At 37.4% G+C, this 22,319-nt stretch overlaps 3 protein-coding genes across 9 annotated transcripts; all 3 read right to left on the bottom strand.

Annotated features, from left to right (window-relative positions):
* Window positions 1-876: 876 nt before the first annotated feature.
* On the bottom strand, window positions 877-3,311 carry LOC108605898 (augmin complex subunit dgt3). Its single transcript, XM_017995713.1, has 6 exons — window positions 3,223-3,311; window positions 2,836-3,164; window positions 2,419-2,781; window positions 1,700-2,365; window positions 1,127-1,304; window positions 877-1,062 (listed from the first exon to the last, which is right to left on the bottom strand). The coding sequence occupies exons 1-6, from the start codon at window positions 3,238-3,240 to the stop codon at window positions 916-918; spliced, it is 1,701 nt and encodes a 566-aa protein (XP_017851202.1). The 5' UTR covers window positions 3,241-3,311; the 3' UTR covers window positions 877-915.
* Window positions 3,312-3,600: 289 nt separating this feature from the next.
* Window positions 3,601-4,156, bottom strand: LOC108604957 (transcription factor 15). The gene is made up of 3 exons (XM_017994526.1): window positions 3,963-4,156; window positions 3,773-3,903; window positions 3,601-3,716 (listed from the first exon to the last, which is right to left on the bottom strand). The coding sequence occupies exons 1-3, from the start codon at window positions 4,154-4,156 to the stop codon at window positions 3,601-3,603; spliced, it is 441 nt and encodes a 146-aa protein (XP_017850015.1).
* Window positions 4,157-5,930: 1,774 nt separating this feature from the next.
* LOC108606786 lies at window positions 5,931-19,870 on the bottom strand. 7 transcript variants are annotated; one of them, XM_017997224.2, is made up of 8 exons: window positions 19,750-19,870; window positions 17,184-17,379; window positions 12,103-12,210; window positions 10,636-10,947; window positions 6,884-7,233; window positions 6,514-6,652; window positions 6,234-6,443; window positions 5,931-6,166 (listed from the first exon to the last, which is right to left on the bottom strand). In XM_017997224.2, exons 2-8 carry the CDS (start codon window positions 17,310-17,312, stop codon window positions 6,101-6,103), a joined length of 1,314 nt encoding a protein of 437 aa, XP_017852713.1. In that variant the 5' UTR covers window positions 17,313-17,379; window positions 19,750-19,870; the 3' UTR covers window positions 5,931-6,100. The 7 variants fall into 7 exon arrangements, with proteins under 7 accessions (XP_017852713.1, XP_017852709.1, XP_017852710.1 ...); XM_017997220.2 differs by having other exon boundaries at window positions 19,638-19,784; XM_017997221.2 differs by having other exon boundaries at window positions 6,514-6,637; window positions 19,638-19,779.
* Window positions 19,871-22,319: the final 2,449 nt, after the last annotated feature.

Below are 22,319 nucleotides of genomic sequence, written 5' to 3'. Positions count from 1 at the left end.
AAACGTAACGTAAATATTTCTTAATTTTGAGCACTATCAATACACATATATAGAAGTTAGTGAAATTTTTTTTTTTTTTTTTTTAAATTGTAACAATTTAAAGACATGCGGTAATGATGCCGAAGTTTTTAAATGCAACTGCCACCATATAATGTTCATACAAAATATCGTTCAGTCAATATATATAGAAATATTCAAGTACAATCATAGTACACACTTAATATTATATCGCTGTGAAGTCGTAAATAAAATATTAATGCCACTTACAATTTTAACTAACTTATGAATACCGAATAGAGATTTTCGCCGAAGGAGTTTACTGCGGCCACAGCGTTGAACCCAAAAAATTCAATTCTTTTCTTATGAAATTCAAATATTAAGACTTAATATGTGTCGTATTTACTATAAAAATATAAAATGTATTCTAAGCAAAACAAAGGAACAGCTGTAATCAAAATAGTAAAACTGCCCCTTAAATTAATCAATGTAATAATCTTAAACATGATAACTATTCTACTTTTGACCAGTTAGGTCCAAAATATAACTCGAACATGCAAGAGATTCGGCAATTTCAATGAATAATCAATTATATGAAAGATACCACCACCATATGTATGGGAATACAGATATTTATATTCAAAATATTTTAAACTTAAACTATAGAACTGCCAAATGCTAATACCGCCCCGATTTTTACAAGATCCGGCGGCGACCCGTCGGAAAACACAAGAAAAACGACGGCGGCGGCGAGGCTGACCGACGTAAGCGTCTAATATCGAATAAGCCAAACTGAAATTTTACATGTTGTGTTCATATAAAAGTAATTTAATTATATAGCTAAGTAGAAATTAATTGAATTGAGAATACATGACTTAACTTAATTTGAAAACAAAATTCTTTATTGGTATGAGAGCATTATTTACGCTGCAGACCGCCAGTTAGGCGCTGTGGTACATTGGCTGATTCCCTCTTGACCACATCAATGGCCTGCAGCACGCGTTGCGGTTCAGTGAGAAACCAAATCCACAATAGCTGCTGATAGCGCCAAAGCTTATCTTTATTCTGCAATAGCAAAAGGAAAATTATTAAAGTAAGCTAATGTGTGTATATTCAAAAGGAAATCTACCATGCGTTCGGTAATGTTGTCCATATATTTGGTGCGTAGCTGCCGCACGGCAACGTCAAATCCTTGCTGCTGTTGCGCTGCCTTGAATATGGGACATAAGTACTGTATGTTCTCAAACATGGGCTGTTCCAGCGGTGAATCGTAAACAAAGGGTTGCAGCAACTGCTCCAAACGTATCCTGCCAGCAAATGCATAAGAGTATATTAGGTATGAGCAACGTAAGGATAAAGATAGGATAGAACTACGGGTAAGGTAACACGGGCTTTTCTTGAAACATAAATATGAGCGGCAAGCAACGGGGCACTCACACTTGAAGCATTAGTTAAATATGAATGCGGAGATTACCATATGGTCCAAAATGCACAGAAATGTAAGTCATATCTCTAATCGTTTGGTATGTAAACATTAGTTTTTTTTAGTTAACTATTTTACGAAATGGAATGACTGTTTGACTTTCCCCTTTTTTTGGTAATTTGATTGATTTGACTTTGTCGATTCCGCAGAATGCAGTGACTCACTTGTGTGGCTTTGTTATCTCGATTTGGTATTGTACATATGTAAAAAAATACTTACAGCTCGACCATCTGCTCGTGGACAGTATAGTGTGACTTTTTGTTAAGCATACTGTGCAACGAATAGGCCGCAAGTCGACCAAATTTTTCGTATTCATAGAGACAGCTCTTGATATCAGTGGCGCGCACCTGTTGACCAATGTGTGTGCTCAATCGATCAGCGATCGCTTTCAGAAATTGCCCTGTAGTGCCTATTGGATTGGCATTTATGGATCGCATGGCGAGCACACGTTGCCAGCTGGTCTCGGCTTGTTCATGTAAACGCAAAGAGCTGTCGGTCCAGTTGCGTGCCTTCTCCAAGTCCAGCTGTATTGAAATCCAAAGTAGCTCGGCATTGGACAGCGCATCTGATATAATCCTTGTTAGCTGTTTGTCGTTCTCACGACGACGCAGCGCACGCTCTAGCTTCTGTTTGGTGTTCTCGTAGAGCACCAGCTCGATGCGCTGCTGCGTTTGCTGATTCACATGCAACGTCAAGGCATTGAGCAGCGTATTGTATGTGTTCTCTAGATGATTGTCATTGAGCAGCTGCAGCTCGTGAGCTTCGCGCGCCATGTCCGTTAAGGTTAGACAATGGATTTTGTTCAGATCAATGTTATCAATCAGCGCCTGTGTAGCCTTTGACTTGGCTTTTTCGTTAATGTGTGCAATCGTATAATGCTGCATGCTGTAAGTGTGTATAATTAGCATATTGTGTAAACAATGAATTTGTATGCCTACGAATGTTGCAGTTCATCCAGCTTGGTGTTGATTTGCTGTGTATCTACGCGAAAACTTTCAAAATCATAGTATTCCTGTAGCTTAAAGTTGTCTCTCATGTAGAGCGTAAAGTACTGCATAAAGGAGTCGCACTTAAGAAAGTACTGATCCAATGGTTGCTGGTGCATGAACAGTCCTGGTACTTGCTGTTTGCTAAATCCTTTGTTTGCCTCCTCACTCAGCCTGCAATTCTCGCGTTGCAACTCCTCTAATTGGCGCGACCTGGTCTGGCTCTCAAGTAAGCGCTCCTGCGCCATATTATGCAGCGACGCCGTAGTACACTCCTGTTCGCTTAGCTGTTTGTTAAGACTATGCTTGGTATTGCTAAAAAAAAAAACACATTATTTACTCATGTTTTAGGTTAAGCTTTTGGCTTACTGCATATCCTCAATGAGCTCCGCATAAGCAGTAGTGGCTTCTTTTGCTACAGCTATCTCATCTATCAAGGCATCAACATGCTCCATTTTTGCCTTTAGCAGTCCCGGATTTTCCGATTCAATTTGCTGCAGCTTTAAATGGCGCTCGGACTCGCTTAACCATTCGTCGCGTTGTATCATTTCGCTGCACTCCAGCATTTCCTGCTCTGTAAGTATATTGGCATCCGTAATATTGTCAGCCAAGAAGTTGAAGAACTTTTCAAATTGCTCATCGTAAAAAATCCATTGCATTGAGCTATCAAAACCCAGTTTCTTTAACATGCTCGAGTTCTGTAGCAAAATCAATATATGTTAAAAACGCGCAGCTTATTATTGCAATGCAACTTACCTTTAGCTGGTCACCCATGTTGCCAAAAATCAATAAAAACAAATAGCAAATCAACAAATAATAAAATTAAATGATTCCCGCGGCGTTGTTTTTGATTGCTCATGAGAAGTGTTGTATAGAGCAGTGTTGTAAACTGTGTGAGGGTATTGCTCTGACAACTCTTTAGCTGTTAACTATTTGAATTTGTTGTTAGTACAACGACAACAATAAAAACAAGCTTCTTTAATAGTAATGAGCATATGTATTATAAATATTTATTTATTACAAAAAAAAAAGAAGTAATTTAAACTTAAAACTTATTGGTAAATTCATATGCTATCGATGATAGATATCGATGTGCACGATATGAAAATATGTTTTGGCGGTTAGATTCAAATCTTAGCATTGCGCTGATTGTGGTGACTTTGGTTTCATACAAAATGTACAGATACTAACACGTCCCGTGCTACTGTCGCCATCCCACTTGTGAAGCAAGCAAGGCTGTCGATCTGTACCTGTAGGCAATACATAAATTATTTTTCTAAACAAACAAAATATATATAAAATGTACCTGCGTATAGTGTGCTGCGTAAATGTGTAATATAACTACTGGCCAGTCGTATTATTTCAATTTTAGACAATTTGCGATTAACTGGCTCCGTGGGAATTAGACCGCGCAATGCTTCGTAAGCGGAATTTACACTAAAATAACTGTGAAATTTAGAGATGCTGCAACTGTAGCGATATATTCATGTACTTACTTAAAGGTGCGGTAACGTTCACGTGCATTTATCTTTTGTCTGGGCGCTTTAGTTCTACTTGAATTACCCATATGAGAGTCCTCGGATCCAATAAGGCTGTTGCTGCTATTGCTATCGCCATTGGCAAACGAGGATAAGAGGTATGATGACATTTCGATTGCTCCACTCTCGCTAATACTGATGTCTATATCCATATTGATATCAAGTATTTTGTGTGTCTGTGTGCAGAGCACAGCGCCTCAACTGTGAATGAGCTGGCGGTTGGCAGTTTTTGGTCAGCTTAGGGCATGTTGCTGTGGTCGCTCTGCTAAATGAATTAAGTCATCAACAAACGCAAGTGACGACAAATTGTGCATGAACAGAGGCCAAACAACAATAAACATACACGCACACAAGCACACACACACGCACACATGCATAGTTGCTTAAGTAACATTCCCAGCGGTACTTATGCGCACTTGTCAAAACAAAAGGCAGTGCTCTTCAGGCTACCACACAATCGCTCTCCATCTCCCACTCCCTCTCCTCTCCTCTACTCTTCCGCGCCCACACAAGTCGCGTGCTGTTGCCGCAACCGTTGCCTGCATAAACGTTTTAATTGTGCAATATTAATTGCTCGTAAGCCGCTTGCAATGACGCGGCAAAGGATAAGCTGCGCTTAATGCATACACATATGCGTGTATGTATAGCAATTATGTGTATGAATATGATATATACTATAATATGTAATATGAATTCAAATATTCAATTTTTGAAACTGAGCAACGATATGAAGCAAAAGCTGGCAAGGATTTAGCTGTTTTTTTATATTCTATAAAAAAAATAATGCAAAATAAATTAGCAAAAAACTATACACTGCATGGCAACGCCAAAATTACTTTCAGCTACGCTTCAGCTTTAAAATTATTCTTTCATTTCTCTTCCCGTTCAAAACGGATGTCACACGTACACAGTTACAGTTCACACACACACAAACATATGCATGCATTTGTGCTTGGTGCCTTCTCTTTCGCTCAGCCACCGTGGAACACATGCAGCGTTTGCTGCCATGCTGTTCGTTTCAAATTGCTCTAAAAATAAATAAAAAATTTGCACCTTAATGCTCTGTCCTTTAAAAAAAACAGACACACACACATCAAATTTCACGCATTGTAAAATATAAATTTTTATTCATTTTATACACAAGAAATTCACTTAAAATAGAAATCGTACAAAAACACAAACAATTTTAAGAATTCAATATAAAATCAGCAGGCAATAAAAATGTACATATGTGGATATTAATAATTTGTTGTTGTTTTGTTTCTTCAATTATAGGATCTTATTGTTTGAACTTTTTTTTTTTTGAAGCAACAACAAAGAACAGTGGTCAAAACAATAATTTGTGATGAAATTTGTGTTTTCTTCTTTCAGTTTACTTCAACTACATAAAATTAGATTTTTAAAAATAATAGTAAATAAAACACCACAGTCATGATTTTTTAATTACAAAAAAAAAATTGTATACATATATATAGGTAAATAATAATTAAGGAAAATATTTATTTCTTTTTGCCAAAAATTTTAGGAAAATTGCAAACAATAAAATTAGAGCTAAACTAAAAGGCAGTAGCAAAATATTTACAAAAGTAAAAGAAATAAGTGAAAGCATAATATGTAGAATGCGGAAGAGAGAGAGAAAGACAAATAGACTGAGTCTGTATGCAAGTTTTGCATTAGGCGTTTTGTTTACAACATATTAATATAATTTTTTTCTTTTCTTCTTGCATCGATTTTTATTCGCATTAAAAAAAATAAATAAAATGAATTCGATTTTTGTTTTGTTTTAAATTTTGTTGCTGTTTTCGCTTGGACTAATTCAACTAGTTTTAATTTTTGTTTTACGGTATATATACTATAAAAGAAAAATTATTCAATTTGCTATAAAAAAGGAAAATGCCAAATAACATAATTCAAAAATAAAATGCACAACAAAAGTTTTGATAAAAAATGTATCGAGTATCTTGCATCTGTGTGTGTGTGTGTGTGTGTGTGAATGGAAAAGGTGTACACGGAATTCGCTGTACTGTAGCTTGACTGTACAGTTTGATTGACTTGACTAAAACAGGGAGGCGGCGAGGGCGTGGCCTTATAAACGCTTAAATCAGCGCTGTTATCAGCTTGGCCTTAAAGTTGACGAACTTCTCGCTGGTGGCGGCAACGCGCTGCAATAATAAACAAAACAAAATTGTTATAAATAAATAATCAATGCGTAATCAATTTCAAACTAACCAATATCAAGTCCTGCACCAGATTGGCCAGACCACGGTTGGCAAGCACGACAAGTCGTGTGACAGGGCCGGGAATACCCTCGGTGTAGCCATCAGCAGTACGTGTGCTGTCGCCGGTGGCATCCGTATCATCCGTGCTGCTGCTAGCGCCACCGCCAACGCTATTGGCGGCCTCATCGCCCTGCTGTGTCTGCACGCTGCCCGAGAATAGCTAAACAAACAGGTAACAAATCCATGAGTTGGCTTTGGCTTTTTTGGATTCGATTCAATTCGAAACTTACGCGCACCACATCCAGCAAAAAGTTGCCAGAGCCTCCGCCGCCCAAGGCGTTGCCGCCAGGCGCGGCACCTCCGCTACCGCCGCTGGAGCCGCCAGCCAGACCAGCGCCGCCAAAGCTCAGGAACCTTTTAAACAGATTACTTTTGTGTGTGTTCGTTTTTGGGAGAATTTTGTGTGTAAAGAGCGTGGAGTGGAGTGAAGTGAAGTGAAGTGTTTGAATTAGTCAAGTGTATTTGGGTAAAATTTTGCAGTTTTATATCGATATTATCGATAACAATAAATTCATATGAGCTTGAGCCAATTGTGAGCTTCGTGTTTATTGTTTCTGTATTGTTGGTCTGATATTTGTTTGGGGCTGCTATAGTGCTTACCTCTTGTTACGATCGTCCAAGTCAGCAGTTTCTTCCGCAGAATCCAAAGTCAGCTCATCAATGGCCGGCGATTTCGATTCCGATAGTTGTAAGTCGTTGCCGCTCAACGGTTTACCATCATTTGCTGAGCTGCTGCTACCGCCGGCATTCGTTGAGGAGAGCTCATTATTAAAGCTTAGCTGTATGGGCTCGTTGGATTTAATGGGTATGGGCACCTGGGCCACTGTGTGGGTGGCGGTGGAGGCTGCGGCAGCGGCCTCAGCCTCTTTAACTTGACGCGCCACTCGAATGGTCTCCTCAAGTTGTTTGTTAATGGCCGATAAGTCGATTTGTGTATCGGTGGCACCGTTCTGTGATCGGTACAGGGTTCGGTAATGCCGCAGGAGTTTTGGTTTGGTCGTAGGTATTTTCGTTATGAATTTCGGTATCGATTTGTAATGGGCAAATGTTTCATTTTGTAGAGAATTTTGAATTTTGCAGTTGATTATGTGCATTTCAGTGTGGGGTGTGGGTTGGTGGGGTGTGGATTGTAGTAGGGGGTAAATATTTGGTTGTGAATTGTGTGTGTGGCAATAAGCAGAGGATTTTACGCAACATGTGTATGTGTGGTGGTGTTGTTGTTGTTGTTGATTGTGGTGTGGTGTATTTGTTTTGGGTGTGGGTGTGGGTGTGAGGGTGTTATGGGGATGACGTTAGTTTCAATAATGTGTGGTTAGTTGGGTATTTAAGATTATTATGAAATGTTGCACATTCGTTGATTGGCATTAAATGTTACGAGTTTTTGTTGCCAGTTTTTAATGTTTATACGAAATTGTCGTTGATTAATTTTTGATGAAATAATGCACGTGCGAAATATGCAATCGATGTATTTGTGTATACATTTTTGTTTTTTATTTTCAATTTATTATCAATATTGATTGTCATTGTTATTATTTTGTATGTTTAGTTTGCGATTGCAGTTTGTTTATTGTTTATAACATTTTGCGGTTTTGTGGCATTTGTATTTTTTTTGTTTTTTTTTTTTTTTGTAATTATTATTCGGTTATTTGCACAAATCGAATCGGTTTAATGGAACATGAAAATAAAGAGAAAAAGATACAAAATAAACAAAAGAGAAAACAAAAGCTGATAGAGAAATGAGCAATTAATAAAGCCAATAATTTTTGCAGCTAAAAGTTTTGATACATATGGCATAGACTTATGTATGTACAGAGAGAGAGTGAGAGAGAGAGAGATCGAGAGCGAGCGAAAGCGAGAGAGCGAGATAGGACGAGTGTATCATCGGTATTCGAAACGAAGCCAAATATCACATGGGCTAAAAGCTAGTCTATTTTTTTTTTAACTTAAATATATGAAAAATATTTATACATATATAAATAAAAGATTTTTGATTGAAACTGTCTTTTAGCCAATCTGATTGAGAGTTGAATTGAACAGAAATTTGAGAATTATTTGCAATCCCACGAGATAGCTCTTTTGTTTCTTATTTCTCTTCAAACTAAATAAATACCACTGGGGGGTGGTATAAGTATGAAATGAATGACAAATACAAGCTTGAGTGTTGTTTATGGTATCGATATGTGCAAATCAGTGAAATCGATTGTGAGTTATACATATATACAAACTACCAATTGTGGTGGATGCTTTATGAATATTGTGGGTGCACTCATTGGGTGAATGCGTGTGCAGTTAAATAATCTTGCAAGCTGTGAGGTTTTTATGAAACGAGGGGCAATATTTGGGGGCGGGGCGGCTGGCATCACAAAACTCACATGATTGTATTGTAATGATAGGTATATTTAAAATGTATTATAAACAACTTAAAAAACTAATACAATGTTGTTGTATTAAAATATGTTAAAAAAAAACACCTATTGACTTAAAGTTGAAAAAGTTGCTAGCAGACTTAATGAAAATTCAGAAATAAGGCAAACAATGAAATTGATAAACTAAAATAGTAGCAGAATGGAGAATATATATGTAAAAGAGCGCGAGAGAAAGAGAGAGAGAAAGAGTTGAGAGTGAGAGTTTTGAGTGCTTTTTGTGCAGTGTAGTGCTGGGAATATAATTTTGAAAGTAGACAGTGCTGGAAAGTTCAAGTATTATAAAAAATGTAGCTAAATCATAGCTAGATATCCAAATGAAGAGTGTGGGGAAAGGGTATTGGTTGTTGTTGTTGAGTTGTGCTTGTTGTTTTTTTGAGTTATTGGCGCCAATTTGTGCTGCTGTTGTTGTAAATAAAAATTTGATAGAAAAGAGAAAAAACATATTAAAGCCAATTATTGCCAATTGAGTAACGTTCTTGTTGCAGTTGTTGTAGCAAATAGTAAAACGCACACTTTCTTTAACGACGACGACGACGTCTAGACGCTGCTGTGGTGCTAGTGGTGCTAGTGCCGCCATCGATCTCATTATCATCATCTGGCTCAAAGGTGGGCAATTCAATGGTAACACGTGTGCCACTATCGCTGCTGCTGCTGCTGGTGCTGGTGCCGCTGGTGGTTTTGCTAGAATCATCATCATCGCTAAAGTCGGCATCGAAGCTTTCACGTGCCGCATTGCTGGTGGTGCCACGGTTGCCCTGAATGGCGGTACGCAGTACAGTGGGACCCAAAGTACGCAACAGTTTGGATATAACACGATTCGCTTGCTCATCAATTTGCTACAACAACCAGTTGAATAATTTTTGTGGCCAGTTTTGTTGTTGTTGTTGGTGTAATTTGTTGGTGCAGTTTTTGGTGCAGGTGCATGGGGATTTGTTGTTGTTGTTGTTGGGTAGAGAATGGTTAGTCAAGTTAATTATTTGTGGCAATATAGTGAAAACAAAGTGTGCAATGCATAAAACACTAAAGAGATGAAGTAGGGCTCAAACGAAAAAAAAAGAAACTGCAATTACAACATTTGTTGTTGTTATCGATTAATAAATTTGGCAATAGTAGTTGTAGCTTGCAGCACTTTCAAAACCATTTAAACCAGTTTAGTGTACATATATGTATTTCTCATTAATATAAATGAGTTTGGCTTGGCTCTAAACTACACGAAATAAAATGCTTGGCTGAATGGTGAATGGTGGGCGCTGCTACGATTCTAAATAGTTGTTGAAGTTGTTGTTGTTGTTGTTGTTGCTGTGTTGCTGTTGTTGATTGTGGTTGTTGTCATGCGCAAATCCTTTGTATATATTTTTATAATTTTGACAGACGTTTGCTTGCTTTTCTTTAAGCATAAACAGGCAATAGTTTTGTTATATTAATGTTGTTGTCAATTGAAGTCGCCACTGTTGATGTTGTTGTTGTTGATGTGAAATTATCTCTGGTTGTAATAAAATAATTGGTAGAGTTTAATAAACGATTGATATCAGCAATAATAGTTAATAATTCTGGTTCATCGATGCTATTGTTGTACTGAGTGGTGTCGATGATAATGTTGTTGGTGTTGGTGGTATTTGTGTTGGTGTTGATGCTTTCGGGTGTGGTGGTAGTGGATAATGCTTGGGATACGTTGCTTATGATTGCTGCTGTTGCTGTAGTTGTTGCTTTTGCTGTTGTTGTTGGTGCACTTGTTGTTGTTGGCAGCAGTACAGCTGGTTGCTTAGTGCTGGAGCTGGAGCTGAAACTGGTACTAGATGTGGGGCTGGGGCTGGGGCTGGGGCTAGGGCTGGGACTGGGACTTAAGGTTGTTGAAGTTGTTGATGATGTTGTTGTTGTTGTTGTTGGTGATGCTGTGGCATTTGATTGACTCATGCGCGCACTCACTTTATTGCCTGTTGATTCTGCTGATTCCGTCTCTGGTGAAAATGTGGGTAAATCAATTTTAACACGCGAGCTCGAAGCTGCTGTTGTTGCTGTTGCTGCTGTTGAGGATGCAGCTCCATTGCTACTGCTATCATCATCGTCATCGGCAAACGCGTCATCGAACTCGGCATCAAAACTGCTCGCTGTCGTGGTGCGGCCGGCACCACCAGCGGCACCACCTCCACGATTACCGGCCAGTACGCTATTAAGCAGACCTGGACCCGCAACGCGTATTACTTGTGCTATAATGCGATTAACAATTGAGTCGATTTCCTACGAAAGTAAGGGGGGGGAGGCAAACAGTTAAACTGTATTTAGCTTAAGACAATGAGTGAAAGAGAAAGAGTGAGTTAAAGTGCGCTCTTGCTCTTGCTCTTTGCTGTTGGTTGGTGTTGGAGTTCAATGATGACTTGCTGAAATTGTTGTGGTAGTTGTTGTTGTTGTTGTTGCAGTACGGTGAATTGTTGCTTGGATGTCCATGATGATATTATCTTTTATTTTTTTTCAAGTTTTGTTTGCTGTTGCGGTTACTTTTTGTTGTGGTTGAATTTGCGGCGCTTAATCAAAATTTTGTTGCATTTCTTTTTTTAGGTTTTGCCAATTGTTTAATGCTTTAGTTGTATGGTTTTTATTTTGGTATAGGTCAGGCGCTAGCTACAGGTCGCATGCAGTGTACAAGTTATAAGTGCGCGTTGGCTGCAAAACTAGTGGGTACTTGGCCAAGTTAACGTTATGCAATCATTTGCCTGGGCATGCATTTAAATGGAATAATCAACGTATTGCCGAATGTCTTAACAAAAATACAGAATGCCAATAAAATCAGAGTGTGGGGGGTAGAGCGTGCAGGCAAGAGAGAAAGGGAGCGGGGTGTGGTGGTAGTAAGTTACTATAACTAATGTTTTAAACGCTATTGAGTCTCGCTTTGAAACTGCTTATCGGGCTTGAATGTGGTCAACTCCTCGGGCAGTGTCTCATAGTCCTTATCAGGCAGCTGAACATCATCATCAGCATCAATATCATCCGCATTGGTTGCGCTTGGCTTGCGTCCAGCACTGCGCTCAAGTGCCGGATTCAGTACCGTGCCCAGGATGACAGGCCCCACGCGTTGCAATACATTATTGACTAGACGATTGATTTGCATATTGATTTCCTACGAAATGTTCAGGCAATACGAACAATTAACATGTGTCAGAGAGCCCAGCATGCTGCTCCGCATACTACTTAAGCAAACAATAACAGAAGCGCTCCGTCTTTATGCTAGTACAACATTTTGTATATATGTATATGTATAATAAATAACTCAGACGTTGACATTGGCATGCTCTGGGTGTGGGTTTTAAAACGTTGATGTTCTAGGTTCTGCCTGAGGCTTCTAGGTTGGTCTTAATAGCTATTTAATTAGCATATAGTACATGTAAGTAAACGCACCTTGGTTATGTCTGGGAACAGTTCGCGCAATAATCCAATTGTTCTCTTGTTGCGTTCAGCTATCAACTGTTCTTGATCTTTGGAGCCAAGTGTCAAGACATCGATTTCCTGTAGAAAAGAAACATTCGAGTTTAGTTTAAGAAATAATTGTTTTGGCAATAAAATAGCAACCAATGGTTATTCAAAGTCTATTGTCAATTTTTTTGAAATCAAAAGTTTTGAATTTGAAATAAATAATTCTAGTTTACTTTGTTTATGCTTTGACCCAAAAAAAAAGTTTATAAATCAAATACTATAAGTGAATAATATGCTGAGCTTTGCTAACATAATTTTAGTTCTTCAATGCAGAATGAATTATGCAGCCCTATTAAGCACGCTTCGAGCTAGTTTCCTCACTATTGTTGTTGCCTCAAAGGTACACAGAGTTTTAATCAGGTGTCCCGCTACCCCAAACCCCAGCCCCATCCCCCTTTTGCTGCTAAAGTCTGGTAACTTTAGAGTGCGAAAAGGCAACGAAAAGTTGTGCATAATTTGCACAGCTTCCACTCTAAGTCCAGTGCAGCAGCAGTAGCAGCAGCAGCAGCAGCAGTAGGTGAAGGGAGGGCGTGGAGGGAGGACTAAATGACTATACAAAAAGTTGTTAACGTTAATGGCAATTGCGAGCGAAGCCAAGTCTAAGAAAATATTGCATAATAAATTTTGAAATTGCATTAAAATTGCACAGTGGAGCGTAGGAGATGAAGCGGGTGGACTTGGACAATCAACAGCACGAGTCACTAAGCATGCAACAGCAGCAGCAACAACAACAACAACAACAGCAACTTGATTTGATTGTTGTAACAATTGTTTAAGCTTTGTAGGCGGTTACGATTGCCTGAATTTAAATATACAGACATATGTATGTTTTTACATATTTTTGATATGTTGGCGTGGTCAAGACATTTGAATATGGCCAAGTGCAATTAACACAATCTTGCCAAAAGTTAACAACAATTGCAAAGCTGCAAAGAGTTGACAACTGCTACTACTACTACTACCACTACTTGGGGCAGTAGTTATTGTTATGTGTTTAATTGTTTCAAAAGTCAGCGCGGAAGTTTTGGCTTTACACGCGAACGGAAGTTAATGCCAGTGGCAACAACAACAGCAGCAGCAGCAGCAGCAGCAACAACAACATTGCTGCTGTAATGAAAGCCAAAGAAACTTTGCACTGACAGCGTTTTAAACTATTTTGCTTTTGTCTCGCCAACATAGCTCTCAATGTTTCTTTCTCTTATTGTCTTCATCATCATATTTGAGCCAGTTTAGTGCGACAATTGTTTAGTTTTAATGAGACAAACTTGCTCTTTATGTTTTTATTGCCCCTCTTAATGAATTTCAAATGAGCTCACACACACATTGAATTTTGTATTTGTGACTACGTCATTAAAGGTCTTGTTGTGCATTTTAATCAGTTAATTTCTGAAGACAGAAAAAACATACATACATACATACATATGTATATGTATGTATGTCCATATGCATATATAATCAATTTGATCTGTTGTGCCAATTGGACTTTGAACGGTCTAAGCTGACACGCTTAATATTACTTCTGGTTCAGTCTAAAAATTATAAAGATGAAATTATAACTCATTTATATATACAAAATGGCAATTTTGCTCAGCTGCTTATCGATAGTCACAAGAGAAAACTCGATAGGCGCATAGCTAAATCATTTTTAATTAATAAATATTTTTTTGAAATTTTGATAAACTTAAATCATGAGCACATATCTGAACTATAGCAGCCTTAAAATAAATTTTCCATTTTGTCATGCGAATTAGTTGAAATAAGCTTTGGCAAATATTTATACAAAAGCCACCTAATCCACTTTGTTAATGAACTCAATTTACATATAAAAAAAAAAAAAAACCACACAGACAATTATAAAAAAAAATACATAAAATAAAATGAAATAAACTTAAATACACAGCTGTACTTATAAGCTAACTGACCTTAACCAACTTAAAACACATACCGCCAAGAGTAAGAAAAGTAAAAACAAAAACAAAAAGCGACTATCGATGAATTCAGCTGTATGGTATCAAAATATTAAAATAATATAAAAAATAAATGTTAAATTAAATGAAATGCATATGCTTTGCAGTATGTGTGTGAATGACTTATTTATTTGAAGCGTATTAGCTATCAATAAATTAAGTGTCTTTGATTTGATTTATGCATTGCACGCAATCAAAAATGCTTAGAGCTTGGGCCAATGTCTAAGCCTGTTAGTCAGTCAACCTTGTTTAGCAAGCAGACTAACAAATGTTTTTATTATGTTTTAAGCACGACACAATTCGAAGCGATTGGCAACAAGACTGCTGCTGTGGCTTATAAATTAAACATCAACAACAGATGCAGTCCTAAGACTACGCTATACTCTATAATATTCATTATATAAGAGCATAAACAATTGCAAATTGCAGTTGCAATTGCATGAAATTAAACAGCTGAGTTTTTTTTTTTCTACGAGTGCATGTCAAAAATGAAGCGTAAAATCTTGATGATTTCTTGTTGCTGTTGTTGTGTGTTGCTTGTAACAACAGCAGCAGCAACAAAAATAACTCGTGCTAGTAGTTTTCGACTTAATGACAGACTACTGCTAGCAAGCGCGTCTCGTTTGCAGCAGCTACCAACAAATTGCCCAGCAATAACAACGACAAGCAGCAATAACAAATTGCAATTGACGTTTGGTTAGGTGGCGTATGCGTGATATGTTGGCTGGCTGCTTGCATAAGCAGCGCTTGTGGCAGCTGCCAAGCAACTCCCATTATTGCTGTTAAGGGGAAGTTCTAATGCAGTTGACGCTTTTGAAAGTTGTTGTTGGCAATACAAAAAGCATAATTATCGAGCCAAGCCAATTGGTCTACGTGCGTTTCATAGACAGACACTCACTTACTCACACAGTTCGTTTCCATCGTTTAACTGGCATTGTCAAGCTGTCAATAACTGCGCTTTCTTTATTGTTGTTGTTGTTGTTGCGCTTGTTAAATGATTTATGGCGCAAGTATGTGTGCCAACACAATGAGATGAGCATCGAAGCTCGTCAACCACAAGCCCACGACAACAGCAGCAACAAAGCATTTAGGGCCAAATATTGACCCAGTTTCGAGTTGAGCAACAATAATGGGCTGCCTCTTTATTTTTTATTGCTTTTTTTGCAATGCGCTAAATAAATTTCAAATATTGTTAAAACAGATTACGCGCCTATGATAATGCCAAAGTCAACGCCTCAACTCTCAACAAGCGATTGTGCAACAATCTGTGGCTGCAGCACAGCAACTCACTAAATTTCGTAGCCCATGTGGCAATGCATGTAAATTTGCTTCACTTTATTATAAATATTTTCTAAGCAGCCATTTGCTTTTGCATGCAAAATATAAATCAATAAGTTAAGATTGAAAGTTAAACAATTCCAATGCTGCTGCCACAGGTTTGGTTGCTATGTTGCTTCTAGTTGCGCAAATTTAGACGCTCATACAGACAGACACGGCTTAAAAATATCTAATTTGACTCGCTTTTTAATCCCAAATCAATTTGAGCACTTAAATCTAAAATTGCTGTTTAAAGTGAAAGTCAGTGTATTGAGCAATTAATTGTGAAAATTGCTTTAGTTAGTGCAGAAATTAGCACACGGCAAACTAATTAAATGCTGACTGACCTAGGTGCTAATTGCTGTTAAACAATGTCGCAAATTTGCAATTACAATAACAACTACAACTACAACAATGACAGCATTGGATAGATCAATTGCAATTTTGAAAGTGGCGCCTTGAAAGCGCAATTAACTTGTCTAATATGAGACTGCAATTGAAATTAAAAATGCTTTTTGGCAGCTATTAAATAATAAAAGAGCTTGCTTAATACACACACACACACACACACACACATACATGTGTGTGCAGTAAGATTTGCTAGCCGGTTTAAATTCATTTCGGTTACGAGCTCGAGCTTAGCTATGTGCGGATTGTGGCAACACCCAAGATACAACAAGACATGCCACATTGCTCCAGACTGCAGACTAAAGCCAAGGAAACTGGTAGCAAGTGTGCCAACTTCCTTGCAACTGGTTGGCAAGCTGGTTACGCAGGTTACCTATCACAGCTTGCAGCTGAGCGCGGCACACAGACCCCAAGACCTGCATATTAGTTAAAAAGTAAGAGGAAATCAACGCAAAAACTTGTTGCTGCTGCTTTTGGGGCGCGATTACTCATCGAGAGGTGCAAACATTTCTTTGGCAAACATTAAAGGAATAACGTATTGAGTGGCATCTTATATCAAATAGAACGGAAAGTTTTAAAATTTCATTACACCAACGATGGAAAGAGTGGCCAACAGTATGGCTTAGTAATGAGCATCTAGTAGCTTCACCGGCTAGTTAACGCACATTGGTGAAACATTGTTGAACCATTGGTGAAACATTGGTAAACCATTTGTGAAATTATTAATAATTCATCAGCATCTGCCTGCTTTGTTTCTCATTCCAAAACATAACGATGGTGAATTTACTGATGAAATCACCAATCGTTTTATTTCTCCAACATCTAGGGTTAGTAAATGTTTGGTTTTCATTAATGAAATCAACAATTGCTATCAGCTGCATTAAAGATGCTGGTGAATACACCAACACCAAATCACCAATTACTAGCAGCTGTTGCAAAAAAAAATCAACTTTTAACAAGATGTTTATAAAATTTAAATTCGGTCAGGAACATTCTACAAAATGTAGCAATAGTTAGCGTTGGTGAAGACACCAATACTACATCACCAATTGCTAGCAGCTGTGGGGAAAAACTGTTTAAATTAAACTTTATGAACTATGAGATTCGAAATTTGTGCAGAGGCAAAAGTGTAATAATAATTTTGATTATTATTGTTGAAAAAGTAGCAATAGCTAACGTTGGTGAATACACCAATACTACATCACCAATTACTAGCAGCTGTTGCAAAAAAAACTGGTTACATGAAATATGCGATTTGAAATCAAAAAATGTGCGCACGTGTCGTATGCGTAATGTGTGTGTGGGGAAACTCACCTGTCCATTGGTTAGGGGTATTTGCAGCACATCCAATTCCTGATTTCCTGGTAGTGGAATGGCGCTAATCAGGCAAAAGCTGCTGCATACCAGCAGCGCCAGAATCTGCTTTGTGCTTGCCTGCCTCATGGCTCTCTCTCGCAGTCGCGTCTTTGGTTGTGTGTGTGTGCGAGTGTACGCGCGCTTATGTGCGTAACTGTAAGAGAGAGAGAGAGAGAGAGAGAGAGAGAGAGAGCGTATTTTAAATATCTGCATATTGATTAGCAACTAAGCACTAAACCACAAAACGGTAAAAGGTCGTTTGCTGACCTTGTCACCTCAAGATGATGCAGCGCTTTTCAAATCAATTTGTGTTCGATTATAAATATAACTAAACATATGTGGTCAAGTTCGTCAATTATAAAGTCATAGCTAAAAAGAAATATATATATACTTATTTTGTGGGTTTTTTTTTTCGCTTGTTGCTTATTCTAGGGTCTGTGCAAGGTTGACAACGCGCATTTGGCACTGACTGTCATTAAATGTTGTTTGTTTGCTTGCGAACGCGAACTGGACTTGGCTTTATCAATGCTTGTGCATTTTGCTTAGTCAACTAGGCGGATGAGTAATGTGAGAAAGTGTGACTGCAGCAGCAGCAGCAAAGCAATTTATTAACAACAACAAGCAGCCAACAGAATTATGTAATTTTATTTGGACAGCGACAGCTTGAGCTTTTTTTTTTGTTTTTTTTTGTAAGCTTAGGAAATTTGTTGGAATTAAACAAAATGCAAAAGCTGTAATTGTATTTAAGTGTGAAGCGTAGAGTGAGAGGCAGATAGAGTGAGCTATGAAAGTCTCATTGCAATTATATAAAATGTGAGAAATTTTTAGCGCTTTAGCTTTAAAGTGCAAACAAAAACACAAATGGGGAATCCCAAAAAATATTAAGTAATTTGAACGGCAGCAAAACTTAACAAAAAAAAAAAAAAAAATGCTGTTAAGCAATAATACACTTAAAAAACTTATAGCTTAATAACTGGGCATTAGCAGCTAATAAAAAGTGCAGTTAAGTTCTTATTGCATTGTAAATTGATTTGCCAGTGTGTCAATATATTGAAAGCAATTGGAAGAACTGAACTTGAAAGCGGCAACGCTAAAAAGCGTTGATTGCCAGGTAAACAAAAGATTCGCACGTCAGTCGAACAATCAATCAAATTACAGTAGACTGTTTGTCTGTGTGTCTGTGTGTGTGCGTGCGTGCATATTTGGCAACAGCAGCAGCAGCAAGTTAACAACAAACACTTTTGTTAGCTGTGCGTGGCAACATGCAACGATGGCCAACGGTCAGCGGCTATTAAGTAGGGCGTAGCGCCAAAAAATGAGCAAAACGCAAATGAAAACGAACGAGAAAACGAAACGCAAATTGAAATGAGCGAACAGCTTAAAGAAAGCAAGCGAGAGAGAGAGAGAGAGAGAGAGAGTAAGCGAGAGCGAGCAAGCGTCTGAGTGAGAGTGAGAGTTGCCACAAAAACCGGCAATAATAGTTTGCTTGTCTGTATTTTTTTTTTTGTGGTTATGTCATCTCATGCTTGCTCACTCTTACTCACACTTTTCACTTGCTGCATGCTTTGGGCGCAGTCGCAGCTGATTTTTGTTGTGGCTGCTTTTACTTTCCGTAGTGCTCTCGCTCGTCTGTAATTTTTTATTTATTTTTGTTAGCAATTGTCAAAGTGCTTGCTCGATTTTATTTTGATTTCTTTGCTGCTGCTGCAATCAAGCGTTGCGCATACGTCATGTAGTACGCGCGCCATTTATTATTTGGCATTGAGCAGCATGCGGCAATAATTTTGTTGTTGCAACATAACAGCAAACAGCTTGAGCTTCAGCTGTGCAGCAGCAACTTGAAGCCATACAAGACAATAAGTGTGGCAGCCACAGCTTCCTGCTGCAATTTAGCAGCAGCGCTTCACTAATTGTCTGATCGTGCCACACAGCGCGTATGCGCAATGCGCCAATTGCGGCTTATTGGCCTTGAGCGGTCAAAGTTTGAGACAAAGGTCAACTGAGCAGAGTAGTTATTGAACTGAACTTAAAAAAAATGCAAATTGTATATAAAAAGCAGCAGCAGCAGCAGCAGCAAAAACTTAAAACACAACGTTAAGATAAAATATATTGCAAAATTTTGTAGCACACGCGTTTAATTTGTTTTCAATTTTAGCACAGCACAGTAAAAAAATACAGCAAAAAAAATGCAAAAAAATCAAAACAAAAAAATAATGTAAATGAGCAACAAATTGTAATAAAACGTAAAAAAAAAAATAAACAGAGTTTCAAAAGTGTTTTAGTTGTTGTTGTTGTTGCAGTTGCTGTTGTTGCTTTTGGCCAACAACAACAACAAAGAAAAACTTGCAATTTTAAAAATGTATGTGTGTGTGTGTATAATGCATGTGTATAGTAGTTGTACAATATCCTCACATTTAGTTAACGACAGCGACGGCGTGAATGTTAAGTAACGACTACGGCGACTACGTACGCGTTGTTGATCCCAAAAAATTTAAATATATTTTGTTGTTATGTTTCAATTTACTTTTGTGTTATGTATAGTTGTTGTTGTTGTTTGGTTTTTAAATTTCGGAAATTTTTTGGAGTAAAGCGTGTCTCTTTTGTAGCTGGGCGCTCTGTATGCGATCTTGGCAGTTGGGCTTGCAATTGATTACTAACGTGATTTTATCATACACTAGCCAACTAAAGCTCGAACAAAGCGTCGAAGCGTACAAGTGACTGCGACGCCAACGGCGACGCCAGCTGAGCTTTGAGTCTTTGGCGCAAGACGCTTAACGCCTCAAAGCTGCGACTCAACAGCAAAAGCCGAAAAGAAAAAAAGATAAAAGACGCGAACGCAAGCGCAAACGGCAAACGAAAACGAAAGTGAGACAAAAAGAGCCAAAAAAAAAAAAAGAATACGTTGAGCTTAAGTTTGAGTCAAACTGACTGAGTGCAATGTGCATGTGTGTGTGGTTGTGTGTGTGTGTAAAGGCTTTTTGTATGTAGCACTTCAAGTTGTTGCTGTTTATTTTTTTATTATTATTATTTATATGATTTTTCAGCCTGTTTGCCACTCACCAAAATTTCCGCTTCGTGACTGCAACTGTGCGCACTTTGTCAGTCTGTCAGTCAGCCAGTCAGCCAGTCACATTGTCTGTTCAGTCAGTTAGTCTGGCAGTGGGCCGCAGCCAGGATTAGGCCGCTTACACAATCAAAATGCAAATGCAGCTGCTGGCTGTGCCCATCTCCAGCTCCAGCTCCATCTCCATCTCCATTCCATGCTGTGTTATCTTCCACTTACTCAGAGTACTTGTTGCATTTACAATAATTGCCGCTGAACGCTTCTTGCAACTTGTTAGGCACTAAAAGCAGCAACATTTTTATGCTTTTCCCCAACAGCATATAGTTTACCGTTATGTCGTTTTTATTATTGATATTGCACTGTCATTATCCTTAACGAGTCAGTTGCCCAATTCGTTTCAGATACGTACATTTAAATAAATATATTCCGCATTCCATATGTCATAAAATTTATATGAACAATTCAGCAATAACATAATCAACATAAACATTAACTGTAGCTAAAACGATATAGATTGAGTAATCTGCGAATATCTCTAATACTTAATAAACTATTTGGAATATTTGAAATCAGTATCAAAGCAACTCAAAATCAGTTTTAGTTAGATTCCTCTTTTTAGATATATGTATATATAATATATACATATATATATATATATATGTTAAGACTTTTTTTATAAGCTGCAGCAACTCGTAGTTGCCTGAACTAAATATTCCGCTTAAATAAATTTCGCACTAAGCACTCTAATTATTTTTTATTATGCTAATGCTCATAGAAGTTTTATTTTGCATACAGCAATTTTAGAAAATTTTAGAAAAACTCTATTATTATTATAAAAATTTGAAGCAACAGTTATATATCCATTTTCATAAACAAATACTTTAAGAGAATAATTTTTAACTTAAATGTAATTGGAATTGAATTCTTTTGAGTCTAAGAAAGAATTATGTTTAGCTTATTTAAAAATATATTTAGACACAAAATGTAGATATTTTCAAATATTATCTTTATAATAAAACTTTTCATTACTCAAAATGAGCATAAAATATATTTAATGAAATTCTTGTGGTTTTTATGTCAAATAGAGTGAAATACATATTATGATAATAATAATTAATACATTAATACTAATGAAATTAAAAGTAAATATAATTTGTATCTGTATTTAGCTTTTAGCTTTATTTTATTTATAGCTTGCTTTAATGAATTATTTAAGCGACATTTTTTAGCAATTCATTAAAAAATTAGCTGAGCTCATATATAATCTATATAAGAACTAATTAAACTGAAACGATTCATAAACTTGTTGATTTCAGAAGAATTTTTAAACAATACGAAACCTGTTGTTGTTTACTTTTCAATGTAATTGAATGCAATAATGCTAGATATTTAGTTTAATAAGTAATTGGGCAGCAATTTTCTTTTTAAGCATAACACTTCAGCGGCAACAATAAACACGATTTCTTACTATATAAATAACTTAGCAGGTCTGACAGCTGGCTTATCAGCGTAGCACGCCCTATATTTAGCTATGCTCATAAATCTTTTATCAATTAATTTTCTTAATTATAGCTGTATAAAGTGTGGGGCAATGATTTGGAAAAAAAGTGAATGCCCCTTGATATTGGTGGTACCATTTGCCGAGGGTTGAAGGTTATGCCTTTTTATAGCTATGTATGCAAATCGGGAGCTGTCTGTTCGATTGGGGCGTGGCAACTAATAAGCTGTGACCAGCACAATATATAAAATGGAAAAACAAGCGCCTATTAAAAATAATTTTGATGTCATTTTCGATTTGGCAGCTATAATATTTTGCATTTTGCTAAATCCATGCGACAGACAAAACTGTAGTTAATTTCATAATTTTGCGCATATGCAAAGCTTTTGGCGATTTAGTCGCTATGCGTGTGTGAGTGTGTGTGTGTGTGTGTGTGTGTCAAAATCTAATTCACCTTAAACTGATTTCGAACGCATGCAACAGACTCAGACTTTGAATTGAGTTGACTACAGTTGCGTCGATTTGTATGTGT

This window comes from Drosophila busckii, chromosome X (genome assembly GCF_011750605.1).
Source record: "Drosophila busckii strain San Diego stock center, stock number 13000-0081.31 chromosome X, ASM1175060v1, whole genome shotgun sequence".
NCBI classification, from domain to species: Eukaryota; Metazoa; Arthropoda; class Insecta; order Diptera; family Drosophilidae; genus Drosophila; species Drosophila busckii.
This window is presented reverse-complemented; position numbering and strand designations above follow the sequence as displayed.